Source organism: Symphalangus syndactylus, chromosome 11 (genome assembly GCF_028878055.3).
Source record: "Symphalangus syndactylus isolate Jambi chromosome 11, NHGRI_mSymSyn1-v2.1_pri, whole genome shotgun sequence".
In the NCBI taxonomy this organism is placed as follows: domain Eukaryota; kingdom Metazoa; phylum Chordata; class Mammalia; order Primates; family Hylobatidae; genus Symphalangus; species Symphalangus syndactylus.
Window position 1 is genome coordinate 132,865,984 of NC_072433.2, and position 26,629 is coordinate 132,892,612.

Genomic DNA, 26,629 nt, shown 5'->3' on the forward strand with positions numbered 1-26,629 from the left:
TAATCCCAGCACTTTGGGAGGCCAAGGCGTGTGGATAACCTGAGGTCGGGAGTTCAAGACCAGCCTGGCCAACATGGTGAAACCCTGCCTCTACTACAAATACAAAAATTAGCTGGGCATGGTGGCAGGCACCTGTAATCCCAGCTACTGGGGAGGCTGAGGCAGGAGAATCACCTGAACCCGGGAGGTGGAGGTTACAGTGAGCTGAGATTGCGCCACTGCACTCCAGCCTGGGCAACAGTGCAAGGCTCTGTCTCAAAAAACAAATAAATAAATAAATAAATAAATAAATAAATAAATAAAATAAACAGTGGTACAATAAAGAACTACAACTAACATCATTCTTCTGATGGTGGGAGTAATTAATTATACAACGATCTATGACAGTACTTGGCTTCTCTAGAAGAAATCCCAACTGTATAAAACCACTTTGAGAAATATATTTTCTTTCTTTGTTTTTTTGTTTTTTTTTTTGAGACGGAGTTTCGCTCTTTCCCCCAGGCTGGAGTGCAGTGGCACGATCTTGGCTCACTGCAACCTCTGACTTCCGGTTTCAAGCGATTCTCCTGCCTCAGCCTCCCGGGTAGCTGGGATTACAGGCGCCCACCACCACACCTGGCTAATTTTTGTATTTTTAGTAGAGATGGGGTTTTGCCATGTTGACCACGCTGGTCTCGAACTCTTGACCTCGTGATCCTCCTGCCTTGGCCTCCCAAACTGCTGGTATTATAGGCATGAGTCACCGCACCTGGTGCGAGAAATATATTTTCATACTTTTTTTTTCTTTTTTGTGGAGGACGGGGTCTTGCTATGTTGCCCAGGCAGGTCTCAAACTCCTGGGCTCAAGCGATCCTCCCAGCCTCTGCCTCCCTAAGAGCTGGGGTTACAGGCTTAAGCCACCGCTCCCGGCTATTTTCATATGTTTTGTATGATTCAAGCTCACAGTGTAGAGTGTATCAGCCTAATCCAATTACTTTAACCAATTGGGATAGAAGAAAGCCTTTTACAAAGTCACAAGGAGAAATCCTGGAATTACAGGGCTCTTTTAAAGTATTAGATGTTAAAGAACAAAAACAGCCAAATAGCCGGGAGCAGTGGCTCACGCCTGTAATCCCAACTCTTAAGGAGGCGGAGGCGGGAGGGTCGCTTGAGGCCGGGAGTTCAAGACCAGCCTGGGCAACACAGCGAGATCCCGGCTCTACTCCCAGCTTCTCGGGAGGTGAGGCAGGAGGATCCCTTGAGCCCAGGAGGCCGAGGCCGCCGCGAGCTATGATCGTGCCACTGCATTCCAGGCTGGGCAACAGAGTAAGACCCTGTCTCAAAAAAACCCCAAACAATCTAGTGCTGTTCCTACAGAGACACGCTGGCCACAGGCTGAGGTGGGCAATAGCAACCAAATATCACGTGGTGGTTTACGCACTGCAGACCATTTGGAGTCCTCAAATGTGACTGCCCTTTCACAGTTGAGTCCAAGACTCAAAAACTGTCACTAGTGTAAGGTTGTCCAGCGAGTTTAGCGGCTGGGAGGCTGAGGGGTAGACAGGGAGGCTAGCGACGTGGGCAGGCCCGGCGATCGCCACAGGCGACCTAACGGTAGGAAGATCTTACAGTCACCAAGGGCGTTCCGAGCGCCGCGGCGGGAGGACTGGGAGAGGGGACTGCGCCTAGGATGAAGGCTCCGGACAAAAGCAGTTCCGCAGACGCCCCAAGGCTGGGCGTCGAGTGACCGCGGGTGGAGGTCACCAGTGGCCGCTCCCCGGAAGCCACCCAAGGACCACGCGCGCCCCTGCACGCAGAGGGGGCCAGGGCTCCACCGGTGAGCGGCGACCCTGCCTCCCGGAGAGGGCGCGGCCTGCCCTGCGCGCCTCAGCCCGGGGTGCCGGCGTCTCGGGCAGCACCGCCAAGTCTCTCTCTGGAGGGGAAGGGATGGTCGGGTTTGCCCCCTGTCCCTTCCTCTGACCGCTCCCTCAAGAGTGCCCCGGGACACCCCGCCTGTGGCTCAGCCTCCCCCGCCCGGCACTGCCCTCTCCTCAGGGCCGGGCAGCAGGCTCCCGAGCGCCCACACCCCCGGGGTGCGGGCCAGCCCACAACCGTCACCTCCGGCGCCTCAGGCGCCCAGCGGTGCTGGGCGGGGCTGGGGCACGACCGGGAGCATGCGCAGAGCGCGCGTTTCGCCCGTGGCGCACGCGCACATACCTGCCCCGCCCCCACGCTGCGTGCCGCTCCTGGGTTCCGCCACGCCCGTCATGGCGGCGGCCCCGGCCGGCTCTGGCCCCGCCCCCGATGACGCTCTGCGAGTCACCTGACTAGGCTGCGGGCTGAGGAGATTCAAGGGAAGTCGCTATCGCCAGAATCGGATTCGCCGCCGCGGCCGTCGCCTCCCCCAGGAGCCGCCGGGACCCTCGCGTCGTTGTCGCCGCCGCCGCCCAGATCCCCGCACCATGCCGTCGGAGAAGACCTTCAAGCAGCGCCGCACCTTCGGTGAGTGTCGCCGCGAGGGCGGCGGGTGCGGCGGGGCCGGGGTCCGAGCTGTGGAGGGCGGCAGGGCCTGGGACGCCGCGAGGGGCCGGGGCCGAGCCGGGAGGCCGAGCGGGGCCGGTGTCTGCCGGCCGGCGGGGCCGAGGGACGCGGGTCCCGGGGCGCCGTGAGGGACCCAGGCCGGGGCCGAGCCGGGAGGGCCGGGGGCTGGTCTGAGCCGGGGCGGCCTGCGGACCACTCGGAGGCCTGGGAGGAGGCAGCTGGCGGAGGGCGAGCGGGGGCCGGTGCGCTCGGGGCCCCGGGCCTGCTGAATCACCCCGCGCCCTCCGCGGCGGGGTCCCTGCAGTACCCCGGCCACCGCCGCCCCTGCAAGCGCGCTGCGGGCGCGGGTCGCGCTTCTGGGGCCCAAGAGCCCCCGGGGCCGCGCTGGGCAGTTCGGCTCTGAAGCGGGGCTGCGCCGGGACCCAGCGCGTCACCTTCAGGGCTAGTTTTCCCGTCGAGGGAGCCCGCCCGGGTGCGAGTGCCTCTTACAGACCCCAGTGCCTCGGTGGAGAGGAGGGGAACGTGCTGGGCCCCGGCCCCGCCACGCCCGGGACGGCCCACAGCGTTGTTGACAGTTCCTGTCTGTAGCCCAGGAGCTGGGGTGGAAGACTTCTCTTGGGTTTGCGATTATGTTCTCACCTTGACACCAGTAATACCGAATACATCCCTTTTCTGCCGGTTCAGACTGGAAACCCAACTTAGGTGTCCTGGCATTTGGTTAAACATGCAGGTGTCACCATCGCAATGTTTACTCCACGCAGATGATGCGAAGTGATTGTTCCTCGCTTGAGCAAGAGAACGCAGCAGATCCAGGTATCTGTTGGTGCCTAAGTTCCAGGCACCGGTTTGGTAGGGAAGCACCGTGTTCATCGCGGTGGACGGCGAATGCCTGCCGCTATCCTCGTCGGGAGCCCACACAGTGGTGCTGTTTGTCTGCTTTTGCCTAGTTTCCCGGAGTCTAGAAAGAGTTTAGCGTTCATTTGAGTTTGGATATAGTTTTGCAGGTCTCATTGACTATTATTTTATTTCTTGTGCTTGAGAAACTTCAGTAAATGAAAATGGACCTTGGCTTACCAAGCATTTTTTCAGCCTCTTGAGGCAGTCCGTTGGTTAGCAAGACTTACACATGCCTTTTTTGTTAGCAGTTTTCTTGTTAGTAACCTTAATGAACTCTTTACTAGTGTCTAGGCTTATTGAGCCCTGAGAGCAGCATTTAAGACAGATTTTCTTTTCTTTTTTTTTTTTTTTTTTTTGAGACAGTGTCTCACTCTGTCACCTGGGCTGGAGTGCACTGGTGCAATCATAGCCCGCTGCAGCCTCGACCTCCCAGGCTAAAGCGAACCAGCAGCCCACCTCAGACCTGGCGTCTGTTTTCACCAATGAAAAGTTAACTGGGAACATTTGTGTAGGAGATTTGCCCTTTTTCTCATAACAGAAACTATAGTTATTTTCTTTTTTGCTTGGTACTTTTGGGTTATTCTGGAAAAATCTCTGCGAAGAGTAGGTAGTAAGGGTAGGAAATGTGACACTAACACATCCAAACACGGAATTTCCTGGAACTTAAAAGTGGCCCTGAGGGTAGACCAGCAATAATGCCCCATTTTTTTTCCCATTGATGTATGTATCTTATATATACTGTATTTTCAGGGTTTTTCTCTTGGCTCACCTTTATTTTGCCCCCTCCCCTTTAAATATCTCTTTAATAGTCACTTTGTAGAAACGTGTCAAATATCTTAACAGCTGTTACCTTTCCTTGCTTCTGATCTTGGTAATTAAAAAAAAAATCTTTCTAGTTCGTGAATATTTTGGTAATTTTGATCATGAGTACTGACAGTTTCCAGACATGTGTAGCACAGTAAGTGAGGGAAATCAATCTTTAGAGAGAACCTCTTTATGGAGCCTAAGATTAGCCCCAGTTAGCTTGAGTGGTGCTTTGTCTTTCCAAGTGAGTGAGTTTAAGGTTAAAACTGAATATAACTCTGCTGATAAACTCTACCAGGATTGAGAGGGTTCTCAAAGCTGAAATGGATTTTAAGGCTTACTGAAAACAACCCCTTCCTTTTGTAGCCAAAGAAACTGGGTGGGGCCTGGTGGTGAAGATCATGGTCCACCTAGTGGCAGAGTCTGGACTGGTGCCTTTAACCTGGCGTGAATTCTTCCAGTCTCCAGTAGGTAGCCATCATTTCCAGTATATTAAGTGGACCAAGACTGTGAGTCAGGAGACATAGTGTGTCCTTGGAGATGTATTGGAAAAATTGAACTTCAGAAATTAAAATTGTGTGGGGCATGGTGGCTCACACCTGTAATCCCAGCACTTTGGGAGGCCAAGGCAGGATCGCTTGAGTTCGGGAGTTCAAGACCAGCCTGGGCAACATAGTGAGACCTCATCTCTACCAAAAAAAGAAAGCAAACAGACAGAGTTGTTGCTGTGTGGCCCAGGCTGGTCTTGAACTCTTGGCCTCAAGTGATCCTCCCGCCTTAGTTTCCCGAAGTCCTGGGATTACAGGTATGAGCCACCACGCCTGGCCTGGGGGAGGGGGAATACTTCAGTTTCTCTCTGAGAAGTAAATCCTGGAAAATATATGTAACTGAAATTTTACTTAAAATGACTGAAGATAATCTCAAAACAAGTTTGCAAAGAACGTGTTCATAAAAATAGGACACTTCAGGCTCCTACCCCTTGTTTGAATGTTTGTAAAGGCTTTTAAGGATTCTTTTTTGTTTTGGAAGAAAGAAATCTGGGGAAGTAGATTAGATTTTGGTGTGCATCTGGAGCAGTGTTTCATGTCTATTTTACAGCTTTCATTCGGTTGTTGATTAACTATCTTCTGTGTACAAGCCTGAGCCCTGGGGGAACACAGATTGGACTGGAGCTGGGTCCTTGACTGCCAGGGGGACAGTCTGTTGAGAGAGACAAAAACAGATGATTACAGCATTAGGAAACAGGGAGTAAAAGACTTGCCCTCCTTCTATGCCATTGACTGTGCTGTTGATAATGCTTTTGTTAAATATACTGTTAGCCTCTAAAACAGCTGTCTCCTGAAGAATGAGAGTGGAGCATCAGTGTGCACCGTGTACAGCCACTTACTCCAGGCTCCGTGCTGGATTTTCATTGCTGCTGCACAGCATGCTAAGATGCTCCTATGGGACGTGGGTGTTATTCTTTACAGCTTAAGGAAATAACTTACTTGTCTTTTATATACTTCCCACCTTTCGTGAAAATAATATTTTTGTCTTTTTACGTCGTGTTTTGGGAATAAATGAGGATAGAGATAACTTTAAACACTATAGTTTCGGACTTTGAAACTTCATAGACCCTGTTTTTTTCTTCCTTTTTTTTTTGAGATAGGCTCTCGCGCTGTCACCCAGGCTGGAGTGCAGTGGCATGATCTCAGCTCACTGCAACCTCCGCCTCCTGGGTTCAACTCCTGACCTCAGGTGATCCGCCCGCCTCGGCCTCCCAAAGTGCTGGGATTACAAGCGGAGCCACCGCACCCAGCCAAACCTAGTTTCCTATATTAAAAAAATCTTTCCAGCTGGGCATGGTGACACACGCCTGTAATCCCAACACTTTGGGAGGCTGAGGTGGGCGGATCACGAGGTCAGGAGATCGAGACCATCCTGCCTAACATGATGAAACCCCGTCTCTACTAAAAATACAAAAAATTAGCTGGGCACGGTGGCGGGCACCTGTAGGCTGAGGCAGAAGAATGGCGTGAACCTGGGAGGCGGAGCTTGCAGTGAGCAGAGATCGCACCACTGCACTCCAGCCTGGGTGACAGAGCAAGACTCCGTCTCAAAAAAAAAAAAATCTTTCCCCTCTGCCTGAACGTTTCTACTTGTAGATTTATTAGGATAAGCTTTTAAATGTGAAACATTCCAGGATGTATGAAAGAGGTACCACTTATTTGCTGGAGTGAATTAAATCGTGATTTACCCTATACACTGAAATAATCTACACTGACACATGGAGGTTTTTATTGTGAAGAGGGTCTGGGGTAGGACAGGCATAGGAAGAGGTCTCATACTTAGGAGAGGTGATGATGAGGGGTCACTGAGAACCTCGCTGGGAAGTAGAGAAGGAGTCAAAGGATAAGAGCCACTAGCTTAATTTTACTATTAACAATAGCGAAATTTATCATTATTATTTTTATTTTTCATTTTTTTTGAGACAAAGTCTTGCTCTGTCGCCCAGACTAGAGTGCAGTGGCATGATCTCGGCTCACTGCAACCTCTGCCTCCCGGGTTCAAGCGATTCTCCTGCGTCAGCCTCCCAAGTAGCTGGGATTACAGGCGCCGGACACTGCACCTGGCTAATTTTTCTGTTTTTAGTAGAGATGGGCTATCACCATTGTGGCCAGGCTAGTCTTGAACTCCTGACCTTGTGATCCACCTGCCTCGGCCTCCCAGAGTGCTGGGGTTACAGGCATGAGCCACTGTGCCCAGCCACTAAATTTATCATTTGCATATTTATTCAATAGGAATATGCACTGGTAGAAATCCATGAGTTTGCAGTCTTTGTCACAAAGATGTTTATGTTTAGTAATGTATCTTAGAAGCTGATTTTAAAGTTTTGGATGGGGAAACAGAAGTCGAACTTATGGCTGTACTTGAACATAGGAATTTTAAAAGTTTTTATAAAGAGTGATACTAAAATTGGGCTGGGCATGGTGGCTCACGCCTGTAATCCCAGCACTTCGGGAGGCTGAGGCGGGCGGATCACGAGGTCAGGAGATTGAGACCATCCTGGTTAACAGGGAGAAACCCGCCTCTACTAAAAATACAAAAAAATTAGCTGGGTGTGGTGGCAGGCGCCTGTAGTCCCAGCTACTCGAGAGGCTGAGGCAGGAGAATGGTGTGAACCCAGGAGGCGGAGCTTGCAGTGATCAGAGATTTGCATCACTGCAATCCAGCCTGGGCAATAGAGTGAGACTCCATCTCAAAAAACGAATGATACTAAAATTTGTTTTAATCCAAATGAGATTGTTAATGATATTAGAGTAACGTCATATTTATGTAGGTCACACCATATTTTTTCTGTCTCAGGAAGTTCATGACATTGATTATTTATTTGCCCTTACCATGAGAATCAATCCTACCATAGTAAATCAAGGTTATTTTGCTCTTTTTTTTTTTTTTGGAGGTTTTAAATAATGCCATCTAAGTCATATATTCACATATTGCCTTTTTTTAAAAATACACATATTGCTTTGTAAATGACTTCTCTCTAACTGTATTTTTGGGTTTCTGAGAACTGGACTTGGCTTGTTTTTTTCTCTATATTGCCCACAGTCTAGTACAGTTGTTGAAAGTATCAGTAAGTGATTCTATTAAAAGGGAGAATAGATTTTTTTTTTTTTTTTTTTTGAGACGGAGTCTGGCTCTGTTGCCCATGTTGGAGTGCAGTGGTGCAATGTCCGCTCACTGCAACCTCCGTGTCCCAGGTTCAAGTGATTCTCCTGCCTCAGCCTCCCAAGTAGCTGGGATTACAGGCATGTGCCATGACGCCCGGCTAATTTTTATACTTTTAGTAGAGACTGGACAGGGTTTCAACATGTTGGCCAAGGTGGTCTCGAACTCCTGACCTCAAGTGATCTGCCCACCTCAGCCTCCCAAGGTGCTGCGATTACAGGCATCATATTCCATTCTCTTGAGCAGTTTATTTTCTCTTAAGCCCCATATCATTAAAAAGCTGGAAGTGATAAGGGAAAAATTGCATTTCCTGGTTTATAATGGATTCCATTTCCAACTTCAAGTGTGGAAAATTAACAACAATTGAAGTTAATATTATAGGTGGTAGTGGTCTTTGGAGGAAGGATTGGGACTCATGCAGGGGGTCTGCCTTGTATATCTGACCACAAACTTTGGGCTCCCAATTCCTTGAAACTAGTTGTTCCATGTTCCTGGTCTTTGTCCTATCACCTGATAGAGCCATGTATGTTATGTTGCCCTTGGCCTTAGATACAAACCTTTATCCGATTTGAAGTGTTCATGTTTTGTTTTTTTAAGTCCTAGGAAAGATGTCTTCACGGTTCTGCTGTACCACAGCTAACAGCTGAACTTGGATGTAGAACCAGCAGCAGTGCTGGGAAGAAGCTGTCCGGCCCTTAATAATGCTTCTATCTCTTCATTTCACTGCAGAACAAAGAGTAGAAGATGTCCGACTTATTCGAGAGCAGCATCCAACCAAAATCCCGGTAGGTAGTCTCAGGCCTCGGTTTTAGTCATGAATGTACGCAGAGGAGAGCACTGCATAAGTGCATCCACTTGACAGGGTTTTTACAGGAATCACCAGACAGCCAAGCCCTGGGTGTCAGTTTCACAACCTAGAGAGAGGTATCCTTTTTTTAAAGAGACAGAGTCTCACTCTGTTTCCCAGGCTGGAGTGCAGTGGTGCGATCATAGCTCACTGCAGTCTCAGCCACCTTGTGCTCAAGCAGTCCTCCCTCCTCAGCCTCCTGAGTAGCTGGGACTGGAGGCACACGCCACCACACCTGGCTAATTTTTTAAGTTTTTTGTAGACACAGGGTCTTGCTATGTTTAACAACCCAGGCTGATCTCAAACTCCTGGGCTCAAATGATCTCCCATCTTGATCTCTCAAAGTGTTGGGATTATAGGCATGAGCCACTGGCTGGCCTCAGGAGCCAAGATTTCTGTACTGCCTCTAATTTCTGTTACCACTTAAACTCAGGCAGGTGGAGCCTACACACTGATATTTCCTTGTGGATATCACACTTCTGAACGTGCCCCCTAGATAAAGCTCTCAAACTTACCAAGGAAGATGATGACAGCTTGACTCAGCCTTATACAGAACCCTATGTAGGTCTCACACAGTGGAACAATGTACAAATAAGCATTTTTCTTTCCCAAAGAAGCATGTAAAGATTTCCCATTCCTGCCACTCAACTTCTCTTTGTTGTGACAGGGTAGAAGAATTACTGTATATAGAGATGTCCGCAGCGTTCAGTAAACACAGATGCTAATGAGACTCAGAGGCTCATCTGTGGTCAGATATTATAGCAGCTTAGAACTAAAAAAACAAAATATTATGCTCCATGGAAAGGAAGTATGGTGAGGAGCTGATGGATTATTTATTTTGAGACGGAGTCTCGCACTGTCGCCCAGGCTGGAGTGTAGTGGTGCGATCTCAGCTCACTGCAACCTCCGCCTCCCGGGTTCAAGTGATTCTCCTGCCTCAGCCTCCCAAATAGCTGGGACCACAGGCACGTGCCACCACGCCCAGCTAATTTTTGTATTTTTAGTAGAGACAGGGTTTCACCATGTTGGCCAGGATGGTCTCGATCTCTTGACCTCATGATCCGCCCACCTCGGCCTCCCAAAGTGCTGGGATTACAGGCGTGAGTCACCACGCCGGCCTGATGGCTTTATTTAAATTCATAATATGAAACTACATTTGTTCCGTGTAGTTCAAATACATATGTGTGTGTGTGCGTATGTGTGTGTATATGTATATATAAATTTTTTTTTTTTTTTTTTGAGACGGAGTCTCGCTCTGTCACCCAGGCTGGAGTGTAGTGGCGTGATCTTGGCTCACTGCAAGCTCTGCCTCCTGGGTTCACGCCATTCTCCTGCCTCAGCCTCCGAAGTAGCTGGGCTACAGGCACCCGCCACCAGGCCCGGCTAGTTTCTTTTGTATTTTTCTAGTAGAGATGGCGTTTCACTGTGTTAGCCAGGATGGTCTCGATCTCCTCACCTTGTGATCTGCCCGCCTCGGCCTCCCAGAGTGCTGGGATTACAGGCGTAAGCCACCGTGCCCAGCCTCAAATATTTGTATTTTTAACCTCATTTAAAGAAATATTTTATCAAAATGAAAGTACCAGGTCATTATGCACAAAACTTTATCTCTAGAACCAGCTAATAATGGATTCTAGTTGCCTTGTCAAATATTTTTTCATGTCAACTAGACAGTCTCTAGTGTGGAAAAACATTGAGCATATTACTGTAATTAGGAACTTACACATTTATTAAAACACATGCATTTACTTTTTTTTAATGTATGAAGAGTTTTTATGTTTCCCAGGTTGGCCTGGAATGCATAGCCTCACCTCCTTATGCACCAGAACAACCAGCCTGAGTCACCGCGGCTCCCAAAACACATGCATTTACTTTCATTAGAACTTCAGCTGGCCACACGCTGTGGCTCACGCCTGTAATCCCAGCACTTTGGAAGGCCGCGGCGGGTGGATCACAAGGTCAGGGGTTCAAGACCAGCCTGACCAACATGGTGAAACCCCATCTCTACTAAAAATACAAAAATTAGCTGGGCGTGGTGGCGGGCACCTGTAATCCCAGCTACTCAGGAGGCTGAGGCAGGAGAATTGCTTGAACCTGGGAGGCGGAGGTTGCAGTGAGCCAAGATCATGCCACTACATTCCAGCCTGGGCGACAGTGCGAGACTCCGTCTCCAAAAAAAAAAAAAAACTTCAGCCATGTCTCAGGATATGGTAGTTTTGGAAGTGAGAGTTTCAGATGTTTTGTGCTTGCAGCTAGCTCCCAGCCTCTCTGCCTCGGTAATAAGGCTTGAGGTCTTTTTCTGACTAGGTATATATTTTTCATGGTTCCAAAACTGAAACAGAATGAAAGGATACATAGTAAAGTATCTTCCCCAACTTCCTACCTGGTGGCAGCCATATCGTGTCTCTTGTACCATATTTTGTAAGGGGTAGATGTCTAAGCTAGCAAACGATCACTCTTCACAGGAGAGCTATGAGGAAACTAGTGAATGTGCTGTTTCAAAACCCATTTTGGCATTTGCCAGTTAGAATGTAGGAGGCATTTTGTATATTTTTAATTGTTGATGACTATTTTATTTATTTATTGGAGACAGTCTAGCTCAATGCCCTAGGCTAGAGTGCAGTGGTGCAATCTCAGCTCACTGCAACCTCTGCCTCCTAGGTTCAAGCTTATCTCAGCCTCCCAAGTAGCTGGGAGGGATTACAGGCATCTGCCCCCACATCTGGATAATTTTCGTATTTTTAGTAGAGATGGGGTTTTGCCATGTTGACCAGGCTGGTCTCGAACTCCTGACCTCAGGTGATCTGCTCGCCTCACCCTCCCAAAGTGCTAGGATTACAGGCATGTGCCACCATGCCCAGCCTGATGACTTTTTTTTTTTTTTGAGATGGAGTCTCACTCTGTCACTCAGGCTGGAGTGCAGTGGCGCGATCTCAGCTCACTGCAAGCTCCACCTGCCGGGTTCACGCCATTCTCCTGCCTCAGCCTCCCGCGTAGCTGGGACTACAGGCGCCCGCCACCACGCCCAGCTAATTTTTTGTACTTTTTAGTAGAGACGGGGTTTCAGTGTGTTAGCCAGGATGGTCTGGATCTCCTGACCTTGTGATCTGCCTGCCTCGGCCTCCCAAAATGCTGGGATTACAGGTGTGAGCCACCGCGCCTGGCCCTGATGACTATTTTAAAATAACTTCTGGCTTCTTTTCCAGGTGATAATAGAACGATACAAGGGTGAGAAGCAGCTTCCTGTCCTGGATAAAACGAAGTTCCTTGTACCTGACCATGTCAACATGAGTGAGCTCATCAAGATAATTAGGTATTCAGTCACCTTTGTTTCATAATAAATTTCCTTTGAGTAACTTCTTATTCTTTATGAAACTTACAGATAAATCTTTAGTTCTGGTTAAAATGTTTAAAAAAATCCTTTTCAGCTGAATTTAGTTCTGATTCAGTTATGGTTAAAACCATCTGAACTTAATTAAACTATAAAATGGTTTTTTTTTGAGGTTTTATATTACTTGCTAGACTGCAGATCCCATTTCTTTCATCATATCATTTAGATGTTTCCTGTTTAAAATCAATGTTACAAGGTTTTGTACAGCAAAGCTAGTTAGTTAAAGAGAATGTAGACTCAGTGAGTGGCAGTAAATGGCAGAGGCTTAGATCTTAGAATAGTTTGGAAACTGTATTTGAACTGCTTTCTCACGTTAGACACTTTAACAGCTATTCAGATAGCATACTAGTTTAAAATCAGCCTAATGTGTAATCTTTCAGTGATTATAGCTCATGTCAGTATAATCAAAGGAAATGTCCTGTGTTTTATGAGAAGTATTGGATTCAAGAGCATTTAGAACATATGCATATTTTATTGATCAGATTGGGTGATATTTTAACACATGCTTCATCCTTCTTGTATTGTTGCCAATATTTCTTCACGTTGTTTTCTTTCAATAGAAGGCGCTTACAGCTCAATGCTAATCAGGCCTTCTTCCTGTTGGTGAACGGACACAGCATGGTCAGCGTCTCCACACCAATCTCAGAGGTGTATGAGAGTGAGAAGGATGAAGATGGATTCCTGTACATGGTCTATGCCTCCCAGGAGACGTTCGGGATGAAATTGTCAGTGTAAAACTAGAAAAAAATGCATCTATTCTAGAATTTTTTAAACCCTTACCAAGGAAAAAAAAGGGATGTTACCATCTGAGGTCGGTCAGTTCATCTAATCACAGATCATCAAACAGTAGTGTTCCCACCTAGGAGTGTTAGGAAGTTGTGTTTGTGTTTCAAGCAGAAAAACTGAGCTCCAAGTGAGCACATTCAGCTTTGGAAACTATATTATTTAATGTAGGCTAGCTTGTTTTCAAATTTTAAAAGTTTAAAAATAAAATACTTTGCATTCTAAGTTGCCAATAAAATAGACCTTCAAGTTATTTTAATGCTCTTTTCTCATTAATAGGAACCTGTAATTCAAGCAGTAATTTAAAGGCTTTCAGAGAGACCCTGAGTCTTCTCTTCAGGTTCACAGAACCCGCCGCCTTTTTGGGTAGAAGTTTTCTAGTCAGCTAGAGAGATCTCCCTAAGAGGATCTTTAGGCCTGAGTTGTGAAGCATAATCCCCGCAAAACGCATTTATCATCACAGTTGGCACAAATGCAGGGTAAACGGGCTGTGTAAGAAAACGGCCCTGACTGTAAACTGCTGAAGGTCCCTGACTCCTAACAGAACCACACACACCCCAAGTCCACACTCTTGCAGGGGTAGACATTTCTGGTTTGGTTTGTTCTCTAGATAGTTACACACAGAAAGACACCACTCAAAAGGAAACTTGAATAATTTATAATTTTGATGTAGTTTCTTAAAAGACCATGGAGAAAGAGTGGCATTTCTTCCGTTTCAGGTTTTGTCTGAGTTCAAACTAGTGCCTGTGTTGTGACACAAAGCAGCAGTGTACCAGTGTCATTCTGGAGTACAGAGGGAGAAACCACAAAATAGTATAACTGAAAACATTAACATTCAGACACACTCCCTTCTGCCTTCTGGCTTAAAGCTGTGGATGATCCATGTTTTTGTTTTTTTAATGTTAAATGTGTAACTCAGTATTACTGAAAAGGTTCCCACATTTTGAATAGTAGTTATCACTGTTAGGTCAGACAGCCATCAGAATTCTCCCACACCAAATGCATGTCAGTTGTGGAGAAAACATAGCAAAAAGAGCCGTATGCTCTTTACAGATACTGTCAAGAGTTAAACCTCCTCAGGTTCAACCTGTGATAAAAGACTAGTGCTTCCCACTACTTGCATGGGGGTTCACTATTTACAGTTTTCTTGGGAGTATCACAGGAAAATCACAACTACACCACTTTAGACCCTATGTGTAGCAGGTCACAACTTACCCTTATGTGTTTAGATGTGTATGAAATACCTGTATACGTTAGTGAAAGCTGTTTGTTTACTGTAACGGGGAAAACCAGATTCTTTGCATCTGGGCCCTCTACTGATTGTTAAAGGAGTTCCTGTCACCTGCTCTCCCCCCAGCCCCGCATGCGTCTGTCCACTTGGCTAACTTTTAATATGTGTATTTTTACATTATGTAAATTCTTAACTGGCCTGTCTCATTTAGACTGTATACATCATATCTGACATTATTGTAACTACTGTGTGATCAGTAAGATTCCTATAAGAAATACTGCTTTTTAAAACAAAAAATAACATGCTGAGGGGTGACCTATATCCCATGTGAGTGGTCACTTTATTTATAGGATCTTTAAAACAAGTACATTTTTAATGAACTAAGTTGAATAAAGGCACAATTAAAAACTGTCATCAAAGCTCAGTTTAATGGGATCCGTATTTGAGACTTGGATCCCACACTGTTTGTACTTTCCAAAGCCAAGCGGGTCCTTGTATTTCCGAGGAGGGGCATCCAGGCTGGTCCTCTCGTGCAGAGGGGGCACTCACATGGAGGAGCACCGCCCTCTGAGGGCCTCTGCCTTGTCAAGGGCACCCTCCACCTTGGCCAAGGCCCTGCCACCAGGTCTGGCCTTTACAAAGCCAAATCCTGTTGAGAACTCACGTGCCATGGGCTATGAGGATGGATGCGAACTGACCTACGTGTTTTGTGGGAATAAACAAACACCCAACAACCTACTGCTGTAAACCACCCACCACCATAAGTATTAGGTATGTGTGTGTGGTCGAGAAAGTGTACCCTTGGGGGACCCAGTGGGGAGCTGCTGGCACCGTGTACAAACACACTCCAGCACAAACACTTCAGCACTCAGACCAGACAAAAAGTGGCCAACCTCATCATCTAGGGAACTCTGAGCCCAGCTCTGGTTTAAGTAGGCACCTAAAAGTCTGTTGAAAAATACAAGGGAGTGACCTGAGAAAACTGCCTTCCCAGGCCAGCTGCTCAACAGAAGCGTTTGTGTCCCTTGTCCAATCTTCAGAGCTCCCCGTGGGTGCTGTATCCCCTCTCACTTCCTGACATCACCAGAGCACATGCTCAGTATGTTGCCACCTCCCAAATCCAGAAGGGTGCGGTCTTAGATGCCATGGGAGTGATTCTGTACATTGCCAAGTCAGTCACAGGCTGATGTGGCAGCTGGTGGCTTGTGTCACTGTGTCACCCCCCTCCACGGCAGGCCTGCTCCCTCCCTGGGAAAGAGCCACTTCAGGGTAGGGCCACATTCCCAAGGTATCTGAGATCCATTCATGCCAACTTTCATTTTTATGGAAACTCGTGCTGGAACATCTTTAACCCCAATCAGGAATTTACATCTTTGTTATTAACAGGGATACTTAAAAAAAAAAAAAAAAATACAAAACTTGGCCAGGTGTGGTGGCTCATGTCTGTAATCCCAGCACTTTGGGAGGCTCAGGCGGGCGGATCACCTGAGGTCCGCAGTTCTAGACCAGCCTGACCAACATGGAGAAACCCAAGTCCCTACTAAAAAAGACAAAATTAGCCGGGCGTGGTGGTGCATGCCTGTAATCCCAGCTACTCGGGAGGAGAATCGCTTGAACCAGGGAGGTTGGTGTGAGCCGAGATCGTGTCACCGCATTCCAGCCTGGGCAACAAGAGCGAAACTCCATCTGAAAAAAAAAAAAAAAAAAAACTTGGCGACTTGATAGAGAATCAGTAGATTTAAAATCAGGTATCCCTTTTGTAAATCTGAGAGGGTAGAAAGGATGGAACCCCTAGTTTGGAGACAGACTGATTTGAAAAGGTGTGTGCTTCATATTCTGAGACAAAAACCTAGTGAAATCAGAGTCTTTTTTAAAATTTTTATTTTCAGTACATTAAATTTACTCATAAAAACATTCTAAAAATGTACAATTTGTCCTTTTTAACAAAGTATAATAAAACATAAAAACCCCAAAAACAGAATACTTGACATTTACAATTCAAAATCAAATTAGCGGAATATTAAATATTTACAAAACTATATCTTTTAAAAATATTTATAAAGTTACATGCAATTTTGTAGAATTGACAAAAGAATGGCTCAAAAATGGGAGAATTTTCCTTCATTCCTAAAAAGAAAATATGTCCAATAGAAGCTGTGAAGGTATCTTGAGTACACAAGGTGTCCAGTTTCAGTACCAAAGCCTTCTCTTTTTGTGCACGTAAGACTCATACATGTGATGAGGGCTTGTTACAACGCACGTGAGGCCGCGGCGGATGGCCACTGCCCCCTTCCTTGGTGAACCAAGGGGAGCAATGTTAACCTTTGGCCTCAACCAGCACAGTATATGGTTTTCTAGAATATTGCGAGTGTTGAGTGTTGATTAAAGATGCTTTCATTCAGACCCTTGGGACTTTTCAACAAATTCGCCTCTTCAGAACCCATGGCTTTCAGTGCCACCTGACTCATTCTTTGGAAGTCACCTGCATCCTGGAAATGGCAGCCACCGCCGCTCAGGTCGCACAGAACTCTCCTCTGGGACAGCAGTCGAGTCAAGCAGGGAGACGGCTTTCCTCCCAACCTTGAAGACCATCAGTCATCACGATGTACAACGAGCAAGGCGTAAAACAAAACACTGGGAAGCAGGAAGAGTGACAAGAAAATGACAGAGAGCAAGGAGGGTGCAACCCAGTTCCCATTTGGCAAGTGTCTAAAGCCCGGCTCAGCCTCTCTTCAGATGGGAGGCATTCCAGCTGGGTGATGTTCAGGCAAAGTCACTACCCTGCCCCACGACTGTGCCCCAAGACAGAGGCTGTGGTATAAAGTAACTGTGCTGACTTTGGGCAATAAAGGACCTAGAATTCTAAGTACTGAATTAAAAATACGAAACCTTCTAACACTACTATATTTAGAAGCTGACTCCTGTAATCTTTTGGAGATGACAGATGATATTGGTTTTCAAAATACCCAATCACATGTATGCATTCAAGAAAATATTTTGTCTTTATTTTTATTACAAGTGCTAGCTCCCATTTCCTCAGTGCTCTTTAGCAATGAGTTTTATGTTAAACACTTCCAACTGTCAATATTACCATGAAATCAACATTAGAAAATAAGGTAGAAAATTGAGTGTTTTGCTTAAAAAATAAAAAGGATTAAATCGCTGTTGTATCCCAACATCACGTTCTGCTTCCATCTCTACATTCCACTTTCCCCATTCTTGGAGATTAAAAAAACAGGGCTAGAAACTTTAATATCTGACAGACTACAAAGGGCAAAGACGTGGCACGTGGCCAGTGCCACACCTACCTGGTTGCCACAGCATTCTGAAACAGACCACAATTTCAGGAAAATGACTAAGTACTTGAAAGGGTCAGTATGTTCTGTGTTTTCAGATGAGGAAGTCTGATGAACACAAAACGCTCTTCAGGCGCACCGACCTTGGTTGCTTTCGGAGAGATGCATCCGAGCTCACTGCTGGCAAATTCTCTCAAGTCCAAGTTTGCGGCTCCCTCAGGAAAGAGGCCTCACGGATGGGTGGTTCCATTTGCTCTGCACTGTGTAGTTTCTATTTACAGCTCACGATTCTCGACTTCGGACAGCCTCCCTGGAGATGTCACACACTGCCCATGCACGTTCAAGACGACTGGAAGCTCCGCAGAGACCTTCGCTGCCGGGAACACAGCCGTGACAATGTCGGAACTCATTTACCTCAACGCTGAATGGCAGGCTTCAAGTTGAAAAGTTTCTGTTTTAATGTTTTGCTGGATTTAAGGTTAACCTCTAATACTTATCAAAATAGTTACATGGGTAACAACAGACGCTTTCATTCCCCTATACTGACCACTAAAACAAAAATTTAAATGTTTTTTCTTTTTGTTATGAGACGGTTTTCAACAATTTCAGTGTTGAAATAGGATTTATTTAAAATATTTCTTTGTTTAAAAAACCAAAAAATTTAAAAGTTTGGCTTTCAGCACATATCCAGGCCACCGTAATGGCCTTCAGAAATATTAAAATCGTAAACATCAATGAACACTCTAAGTCTTCCTTTAACGTAATATGAGAAGGTCCAGTCTAGTACTCTTTAAGGCAAAGTTGTGTCAGTTCTCATTATTTTGACATTTTGTAGTGTTTATAATTTAAGAGATCAACGTAACATTCCCCTAAATAGCTGTTGTAATAAGCATCACCATTACTTCAACACTGTAATACTGTGTACCATGAGGAGAAGAGGTCTGTTAATTCTGCATTGCATAGAAATAAAATTGAACTAAAACAAAACTAAAAAATTCTACTAAAAGCCTGTCATAAAAAAAATGTAACAACTTTCTGCTTTAGTTTCTGTGAAGTTAGGAACTGCTCTTAAAATTGAACCCTCACATCACAATGCCTCATTCTAGGGTATTCTTTTGATTTACATCAATTATTCATGAGGCTGATTGTCCCATTTTAAGAATAGTCTGAATATTGTAATTTTTTAAAAAAATATCCAACTGCAAAATCCCTTTCAAGATTTTACCAATCAGTATTTTAACATTGAAGACTTTAGCATTTTAGATAAGAGTATTATTTGAGCAGAAAATTCCCTTTAACCTTGAAGATTTAACTCTGTAAATTTCTGACAAAAGGCTTTCATTTCCGTGGGTTGAAATTTAGAGATCGACGGTGAGGACTTTTATTACTACCTAACCAAAACCAGACTTGCACACATGTCGTAGCTCTCGGGTGTGTGGCCTCTTCCAGAGTCCTACCACTTCCCACTGTTTTCCAAGTAATTTTTAACGGAATTAACTATCAATACACAGCCTAATACAAAAGAAGTTGACAGGAGAAAATCCCCAATCTTTTGCTGATAAATGACAGGACTGTATCGTTGTTGAAATGTCTGTCTCAGGTGTGAATCCGCTAGCGATAAGCCTCGGGGTTGGAGGTTCTTGGGGAGCCCGTGGGAGATAAAGCAACTTGCAAACTCTGCTAAGGACGTGCAGCATCCTCACAGCCACTCACAGAGCCGCGCTGTCGCCGTGCCCCCTCGAGAGGTCATTTGTAGTGGAAGATAGGGCTCAAAGCCACTGACTGGCTGGGAAGAAAGATACTCTCAAAGCTTTGACGACTATGGATTCTCTGGGACTTGGACCCTTAGAAATTAAGTTGTTGCGAGTAAACTATCTCTATTTAATAATGTAGTTTAGATTTATTTGCAGAAAAAAATCAAAAACCTGAAACTGCTACAAGTGCTTGGAGGAGGGAAGGAAATACTAAAATCTCTGTTGTGTCCTAAGTCGAGTAGCCTGCTGGTGCTGACTCTTTAAATATGGATTATTGGAGTCTCTTGCACTGACTGTTCTCAGAGGAGTTTGGCTCCCAGAACTGCAGAGATTTACATCAGGGTACATTCTTCTGTAGTGCAATCCTTAAAAATCCCAGAGAGTAGTGCTAATCACTTTAGGAACAGAACAAAACAAAGTCGACATTTTCCCTAGCCCAGGGGTGTCAGGAGTCCGGCGGGTGGAACTCCACTTGGAGAACTCCAAGCTCAGTTCTCGATTCAGACCACGTGTAGCTGCCCTGGAACTGACGTGTGAACCTAGGAGGGCCAGTGTTGGCAATGCTCTTCGGCAGACATGGCGTCTCTGCACTGCAGCCAAAAGTGTAGGTGGCTGATTTCACCAGCCACGGAGATGCCCACTAGGCAAGTTCTGACACCAAGCTCCCATCTAGGGTTTTGGCAATAAATCGAGTTTGATGCACTTCTACGCTAGATTTTCTATCCAGTCTAGGAAAAGTAAAGCACCTTTGGATTAAAAAGATTAAGCTCAACAGCAACTAGACTTCTCAGTTTTGTATTTAATTTTCCTTATGTCTCCATGGCTTAATAATGTTCTGTTGCCAGAGAAAAATATCAATCTGTGGAGTCCAGACTTTCTGCTGGAGGGGCGTATTTCAACCTAAAAGTACCTAGAGAGAGGGGGAAAAAAGAGGTCAAATTTGAATGACTGTAGAATCACCACCAACCACCAATCTGTCCAGTCATTTCCAGAGCCACTGGGCAAGATTCTGGTGCTGGAAATCTAGGCCACCCGTCCTGACCGTTTCTACTCCCTTCCTGCCCCTGCAAAATGGGACCTAATTTTACGAGTTTATCAAATCCGACCGGGGTGAAATGACTCAGGAAAAGTTTGCAATCTTTTTCTTTGGGAGCTTCCTCTGGGAGTCAGGCTCTGCACACGTCAGGCGGGCTGCTCTAACACGCGTCCTTTCACTGGGTGAGGGCAGGTGAGCGCTGGTGAGTGCCCCGTGCCTCTGGAGATGCAGCCAGCTTTATGAAGGGAGGCACAGACTCACCCGGGCCCGCATGGCAGAGCACTTGTCAACCCACCTTGCCTGCAGACCTGCTGAGTCAGCAGGTTTGTTTCTAAAAACTCTCCAGGTGACCGTGATGTACAGGTAGGTCTGAGAACCACAGACCTAGTGCAACCCTTAGAAGCAACTGGAAGTCTGCCGAGATCAAGTGACTTTGGCAAAGTGGCACCGTGAGTTGTCAGAGTTGGGACCCACTTTCCCAGTCCCCAGTTTCCAAAACAGCAAGAAGAAATCTATTATAATAACTACATCAGACATCCACTGGGATTTGACTAAAGAAGACAAAAAAATAGTGGAGATAAAACAGGAGGGAACGGAAGATGCAGCATGGCTGAGGCGTGACAGCCCCCCACACCCACAGCCGCGCCGTCAGGAAAGGGCAGACGGGACAGCGAGCCCCACCCCAGAGGGTCCGGACTGATGATGCACCACAGCCTGAGGGCCCCAGTGTAAGCCAGGGGGCAGCACTGAATCCCCTCACACTTGCCTCTCCGGGCTCAAATCAGGACACGGCAGCCCAGGGAAGCCCTGTCCACACCGGCTAAGCACCTTCTAGAACCAGAGGCTGTCTGAAATCATCATGACCGTTTTCGACTCAACAGGAGCCCTTCTGGGGACCTCACAGCCTATCATGAAGATTTCCACGCGCTTTCAGAAAGCATTCGAAAAATTATTTGCTTTACAAAGAAGTAAGTTTACTCTTCATAAAAACCAAGCATTCGCGTGCACTGGTCCCGCGGGAGCCTGGTGGGCGCGGCCATGGTGCGCGCTTACCTGGCCGGTTGAAGTCCATGGACGGCTGTTTGCAGTCCTGGGCGCGGTGGCCAGTGGCCCCGCAGTTGTAGCAAGACAGGTTCCCGCTCTTTTTGTGACTGGAGCCATTGCTACTGCCCACCAGTCCTTGGGTCTGGTACACCCCTGCTGTCCCTGCCATGAAGCTCTGCATGGATGGCACAGCAAACGTGGACTGCCCACTCAGGACAGGGTCTGGGGTCCCACTGCTGCTGTAGGGGGCGTGCACGACGGGGAAGGTGGAGCCACCGCCGTACTGCTGGGCGCTGACGTAGCCGCTGCTGCACATGGGACTAAAGGGCAAAAACGGGAAGGTGAACACGGACGGACCGGAGAATGGGTGCTGGAAGTAGTTGGCGTAGCTGACAGTCAGGCCACTCGAGCCGCAGCTGCCGCTGCAGCCACAGGACGTGCACACGATGCAGCCCGGCGGGGGCGGGGCGGGCTGCGGGGGTGCCGGGGGCTGCTGATGGTGGTGGTGGTGGTGGTGGTTCGGATTGGAGGCAGGAATGTTTCCTGTGGAGCCGCCACCGCCACTGCTGCTATAGAAACTGCTTTCAGGGACGGAGGACAGCGCAGGGCTGGAGCTGGGGGCTGGGCAGCTGGGCAACGTGGCCATGTTGGCAAAGGACGTGGAGGGGTGGCTGCTGGGAGAGGCAGTGTTGCTGTTTGCACAGAAGCCACCCTGCAGGGGGCCCACTGGCATACTGCTCATTGCAGAAAAGGCAACTTTGGTGTTGGCTGTGTACAGAGCAGTCCGGGGGTTTATTATTGCAGGGGGCACACTTATTTGCACATTATTAGGACAGGAAGTTTGCCCAGAAATGGCAGAATCAGCAGGAACAGATGACGACAGCAGCAGTTTGATGGGCGGACGGGCGGCGTGGAGGACTGTGCTGGGCGTCCCTGTGGCGGCCGTGCTGGTCTCCACCACCAGGGCCGGTTGCTGTGCTGTCTTCAGCACCCTGTCCAGCGTGGACGCATGCACGACTTTGGTCCGGGGACCAAAGGAGACTGTGGGTGACATGGAGCTGCTCTCCGAAAGCCCAGAGAGAACCTGCACAGGCTGGTGGGGTGCGGACGTGGGCAGCACGTCCATCATGGCGCTGCCAAAGCTCTTGTCCACTTTCATGCTGCTTCTTGGTCCAGATCCTTTATTCCTTTCTTCTAGAGACAAAAGAGAGTGCACAGAAGACGAGAGGAGCTTCATGTCCGCGCTCCCTCTTTCCGGCTTGTGCACGGAATTCAGCATGCGGATGGGTGCGATGTGTGAGGCTGCGCTCAGCATCTGCGGGGGCAGGGGGTGGTGGCCTGATGGATTGGAGCTGGCCTCATTCTGCACAGGGAGAACCTGGGCCGTGGGTCTGGCGGAACCGGAAGTGAAGTGATTCAGTAGCATCACCGGCTTCTCCTTGTCAGAGCTCTCTAAGTGAATCTCCACACCTAGAGAGGGAAACAGAGTGGTCAGTGACATTCCACAGCTGGGCCAGGTCGAGCCAGCACCACGCACGTGCCCTTACGTCTGTCATTCTCCTCAGCGCTGTCAGAGCTCTCTTCCCGGGCCTGCACCCCCATGGGGCTGGAGGAGGAGCTGGAGTACTCCGAGGAACTGCCTTCCCGGGGCAGCTGGTGATGGGGCTGCTCCACTTCCACCCGCAGCTCTGCAGAAAAGGGACAGAGGAGCAGCCTTCAACTAGCGCCCCCACAGGCTCAGCCCCACTCCATGCCCCTGCATCGCACTGTCGGCAGGTGCTCCTTCCAGGGGCACACAGGGCTCTGAGAGTCAGAAAACGAGCACGCCGGCCCAGGCCGCACGGTGACGGATGCAGCAGAGATTCAAATGGCAGCGATAATGAACACCCCCTCAGCCAGGGCCCTGCCTGCCCCCACCATCAACCCCAGAACAATGCCCTGTGTGGGGAACCCCCAGTGCACCACCAGGAACTATCACAGCACCACACTGCACCCCCTCACGAGGCCGGCCCAGTCACGGAGATCTTTTCAGTCAAATCACCACTTAAAATCCATCCTGCCAGGTTTATTTTTTCTTTTCCTCCTGAGCTACTGCTCCTCCTATTTCTATTGTGGAGAAAACCGGGCTCCTCTTGTGAGACAACGGAGCAAGCGCGCCAGGTGTCCCACCCTTTCGGAGAGGGGAGGATGAAAACCAAATCGCTGAGACTGCGGGTTCCCGAAAGCAGGAAGGTCCATGGAGAACCATGTCACTGATGGGTCAACATTAAAGGCACTGACTTAAAAGTGGCCTCTGGGCACCAGTCCTGGGGAGGGGGGCAGGCTACTCCCATCTCACTTCTGCTCACCCCCACGAGCTCACTCTCACTGTCGCAGTTTCTGGACCTGATCCTTTTGCCCAAGCAACTTCAGGGAGGTGACTGCCCTCTAGCTCCTAAGCCAACTGTCCCTTCGATTTTCTGATGGCAGAGACTATAACAGTTAATGGAAAATGAGTATAAAGATTTAAAAATGTAAAAATCAAATAGGTGTGATTCAAAATCTGATGATCAAAAGGAACACAAGGCCCTCTCTGTGTACGAGTAACCCACCTGCCCGGCACACCGGCCCTCTCTGTGTACGAGTAACCCACCTGCCCGGCACACCGGCCCTCTCTGTGTACGAGTAACCCACCTGCCCGGCACACCGGCCCTCTCTGTGTATGAGTAACCCATCTGCCTGGCACACCCTTGTTCACCTGCTGCGTGGCTGCCCCGCCCCGACTGCACAGGCCCGACGTGGCTGGTGGGGGGCACTCGAGCCACACCACTGCTGGTGACCAGCGACGGGGCCGAGGGGTTCAGGCACCGTCTCTCTGACTTCTCCCTGTGAAATAATAAAGCACAGGAACAAGTGAGCACTGCCTCCCGGTGCTGCCTCACATGCGGCTTCGAGACAGGTCTACTCCACACCACGGGGAAACTCCCCCCAGAGCATTAAGGCAAGGAAATCATTCTGATTGGTCAAATTTACTATAAAGGTCCTTTCCTGTCAAACCTAAGACATATCTGTAGAACTTTAAAAGCGTGACTAGGCCGGGCGCAGTGGCTCAGGCCTGTAATCCCAGCACTTTGGGAGGCCCAGGCGGGCAGATCACCTGAGGTCCAGAGTTCGAGATCAGCCTGGCCAATATGGTAAAACCCCATCTCTACTAAAAATACAAAATACTAGCCGGGCGTGGTGGCAGGTATCTATAATCCCAGCTATTTGGGAGACTGAGGCATGAGAATCGCTTGAACCCGAGAGGCAGAGGTTGCAGTGAGCCGAGATTGCACCACTGCACTCCAGACTGGGCACGACAGAGCGAGACTCTATCTCAAAAAAATAAATAAGTAAATAAATAAAAGCTCTTCTAAGGACCGGAAAAGCAACAGAAACTAATCCAATCACTAGTATTTAGCACTGGAAGCCTCAGCACTCCATTTGGCACATGAGAAAAGGAAATAAACACAGGTTTCAAAACCCACTTCACACTCACTTTTCCAGCTCCAGCTGGGTCTTGAGCTTCTTCTTTGCCCCCATGGTGAGAGACTCAAATTTATTCAGATCTTCTTCAGTAAGGCTCAAAAACTTTCACAGAAAAAACAAATTACAAAGTTATGGTGACATAAGTAGGACTCTGAGAACAAAGAACTTGGAGTTGAATTCAGTACATTTATTCTACCTCTGGAATATGCAAACAGAACCAGCTGAACTCAGCAATTACAGGCTGGGGAATCCTAGAACCCTTACTTGCTAAATGGCTTGGTGTCAGCGGTTCAACTCCGAGATGTGGTTCTGAGCAAGAGTGTCCCCAGCCCCTCCAGGGCACCTTCTGTGCAGGCCGTGTGGATGGGTGCACCACCTCACAGGCTGGCGGCTCTGCCAAAGGAGCCCACTTGCCCTCTGCTCTGTGAGTAAATACCAGCAGGTACTTGCTTTGGGGCAGGTGACTAAAGAAAACGTCTTGCATAAGTCACAGTTTGAAGCACCGTGGAGATGCGAGTTATGATAGCGTGCCACCCCCACCCTCCCCAGGATGGCCCTATCACAGTGCAGTCCCTTCAGAACCCACCACCCTCTGCAGGATGGTCGTCTTTTATTTTCCTTTATTTTTTTTGAGACAAAAATCTTGCTCTTATTTTGTTTGGGTTTTTTTTGTTGTTTTTGTTTTTTTTTTTTTGAGACGGAGTCTCACTCTGTCGCCTAGGCTGGAGTGCAGTGGTGTGATCTCGGCTCACTGCAACCTCCACCTCCCGGGTTCAAGCAATTCTCTGCCTCAGCCTCCCGAGTAGCTGGGATTACAGGCACACACCATCACGTCCAGCTAATTTTTGTATTTTTAGTAGAGATGGAGTTTCACCATCTTGGCCAGGCTGGTCGTGAAATCCTGACCTCAGATGATCCATCTGCCTCGGCCTCCCAAAGTGCTGGGATTACAGGCATGAGCCACCGCGCCCGGCCAAGGATGACAGCAACTTTGTCAGGTAGCAAGTGATCCAGAAAAGCAGACGCCATCCATGCTGAATGGTTGTGTGGCTACTCCATTGTGTAGGCTGGTGCTACGCAAACACACCAGCCTCTAATTTTCATGTTATTTCCTAACATGATTTGTGATTTAGGCCATCTCAATGCAAACATAAGAATAAAACATTTAAAACTAATTATGAACAAGGTTAGTAAAATCTCTGCTTTTTAAGATTCACAAATCCTTGGCCAGGTGCGGTGGCTCATGCCTGTAATCCCAGCACTCTGGGAGACCAAGGTGGGCAGATCACGAGTCAGGAGTTCGAGACTAGCCTGGCCAATATAGGGAAACCCCGATCCTACTAAAAATACAAAATATTACCCAGGTGTGCTGGTGGGCACCTGTAATCCCAGCTACTCAAGAGGCTGAGGCAGGAGAATCGCTTGAACCCGGGAGGCGGAGGTTGCAGGCAGCCGAGATCGTACCATTGCACTCCAGCCTGGGTGACAGTGTGAGACTCTCCAACTCAAAAAAAAAAAAAAAAATTCACAAATCCTAAACAAAGGGTATTACAAATATACTTACAATTTGGATTTAACTATGTAGTAAAAGCTTGATTTCTAGGTTCAACTGTAGATTTTTCGAAATTTTTACATAGATAAAAGCCACCAAGCCGGTTTGCCCAGCAGAGGGAGTCCAGAGCTCAAATACCTTGTATGGGTTTAATCTAGTTTTATCATTGACATCAAGACTTAAGAAATTTCTGAATGTTTTTAACAGTGAAAAAATGTTCCTCATAAGAATTCTCTAGGTACGACTGCTTGGAAGATGT

At 47.7% G+C, this 26,629-nt stretch overlaps 2 protein-coding genes across 5 annotated transcripts in view; one reads left to right on the forward strand and one right to left on the reverse strand.

Annotated features, from left to right (window-relative positions):
• The first annotated feature begins 651 nt into the window (after nt 1–651).
• MAP1LC3B (microtubule associated protein 1 light chain 3 beta) lies at nt 652–14,595 on the forward strand. 2 transcript variants are annotated; one of them, XM_055232699.2, is made up of 4 exons: nt 652–2,481; nt 8,662–8,717; nt 11,983–12,089; nt 12,728–14,595. In XM_055232699.2, the coding sequence occupies exons 1-4, from the start codon at nt 2,442–2,444 to the stop codon at nt 12,900–12,902; spliced, it is 378 nt and encodes a 125-aa protein (XP_055088674.1). In that variant the 5' UTR covers nt 652–2,441; the 3' UTR covers nt 12,903–14,595. The 2 variants fall into 2 exon arrangements, with proteins under 2 accessions (XP_055088674.1, XP_055088675.1); XM_055232700.2 differs by having other exon boundaries at nt 2,263–2,481; nt 12,731–14,595.
• Nucleotides 14,596–17,158: 2,563 nt separating this feature from the next.
• ZCCHC14 (zinc finger CCHC-type containing 14) overlaps nt 17,159–26,629 on the reverse strand; it is an 84,236-nt gene continuing 74,765 nt past the window's right edge. Inside the window, exons 9-14 of one of the 3 annotated variants that reach the window (XR_010114519.1) lie at nt 24,829–24,920; nt 24,049–24,176; nt 22,859–22,999; nt 21,321–22,781; nt 19,978–20,141; nt 17,159–17,910 (exon numbers count right to left, since the gene is read on the reverse strand). Coding sequence is in view for 2 of the 3 variants with exons in the window: in XM_055232695.2 (XP_055088670.1) it covers nt 21,226–22,781; nt 22,859–22,999; nt 24,049–24,176; nt 24,829–24,920 (1,917 nt within the window). In the remaining variant the exon portion in view is untranslated. Of the gene's footprint in view, nt 20,142–21,216; nt 22,782–22,858; nt 23,000–24,048; nt 24,177–24,828; nt 24,921–26,629 lie in introns of those variants that run through there. The other 2 variants (XM_055232696.2, XM_055232695.2) reach the window with 2 other exon arrangements.

What these genes read in the sequence shown, in the direction of transcription:
- MAP1LC3B (XM_055232699.2), top strand. Translation starts at nt 2,442, where the DNA reads ATGCCGTCGGAGAAGACCTTCAAGCAGCGCCGCACCTTCG. An exon ending in CAAGCAGCGCCGCACCTTCG is followed by an intron (nt 2,482 to 8,661) that starts GTGAGTGTCGCC and finishes ATTTCACTGCAG; the next exon opens with AACAAAGAGTAGAAGATGTC. An exon ending in AGCATCCAACCAAAATCCCG is followed by an intron (nt 8,718 to 11,982) that starts GTAGGTAGTCTC and finishes CTTCTTTTCCAG; the next exon opens with GTGATAATAGAACGATACAA.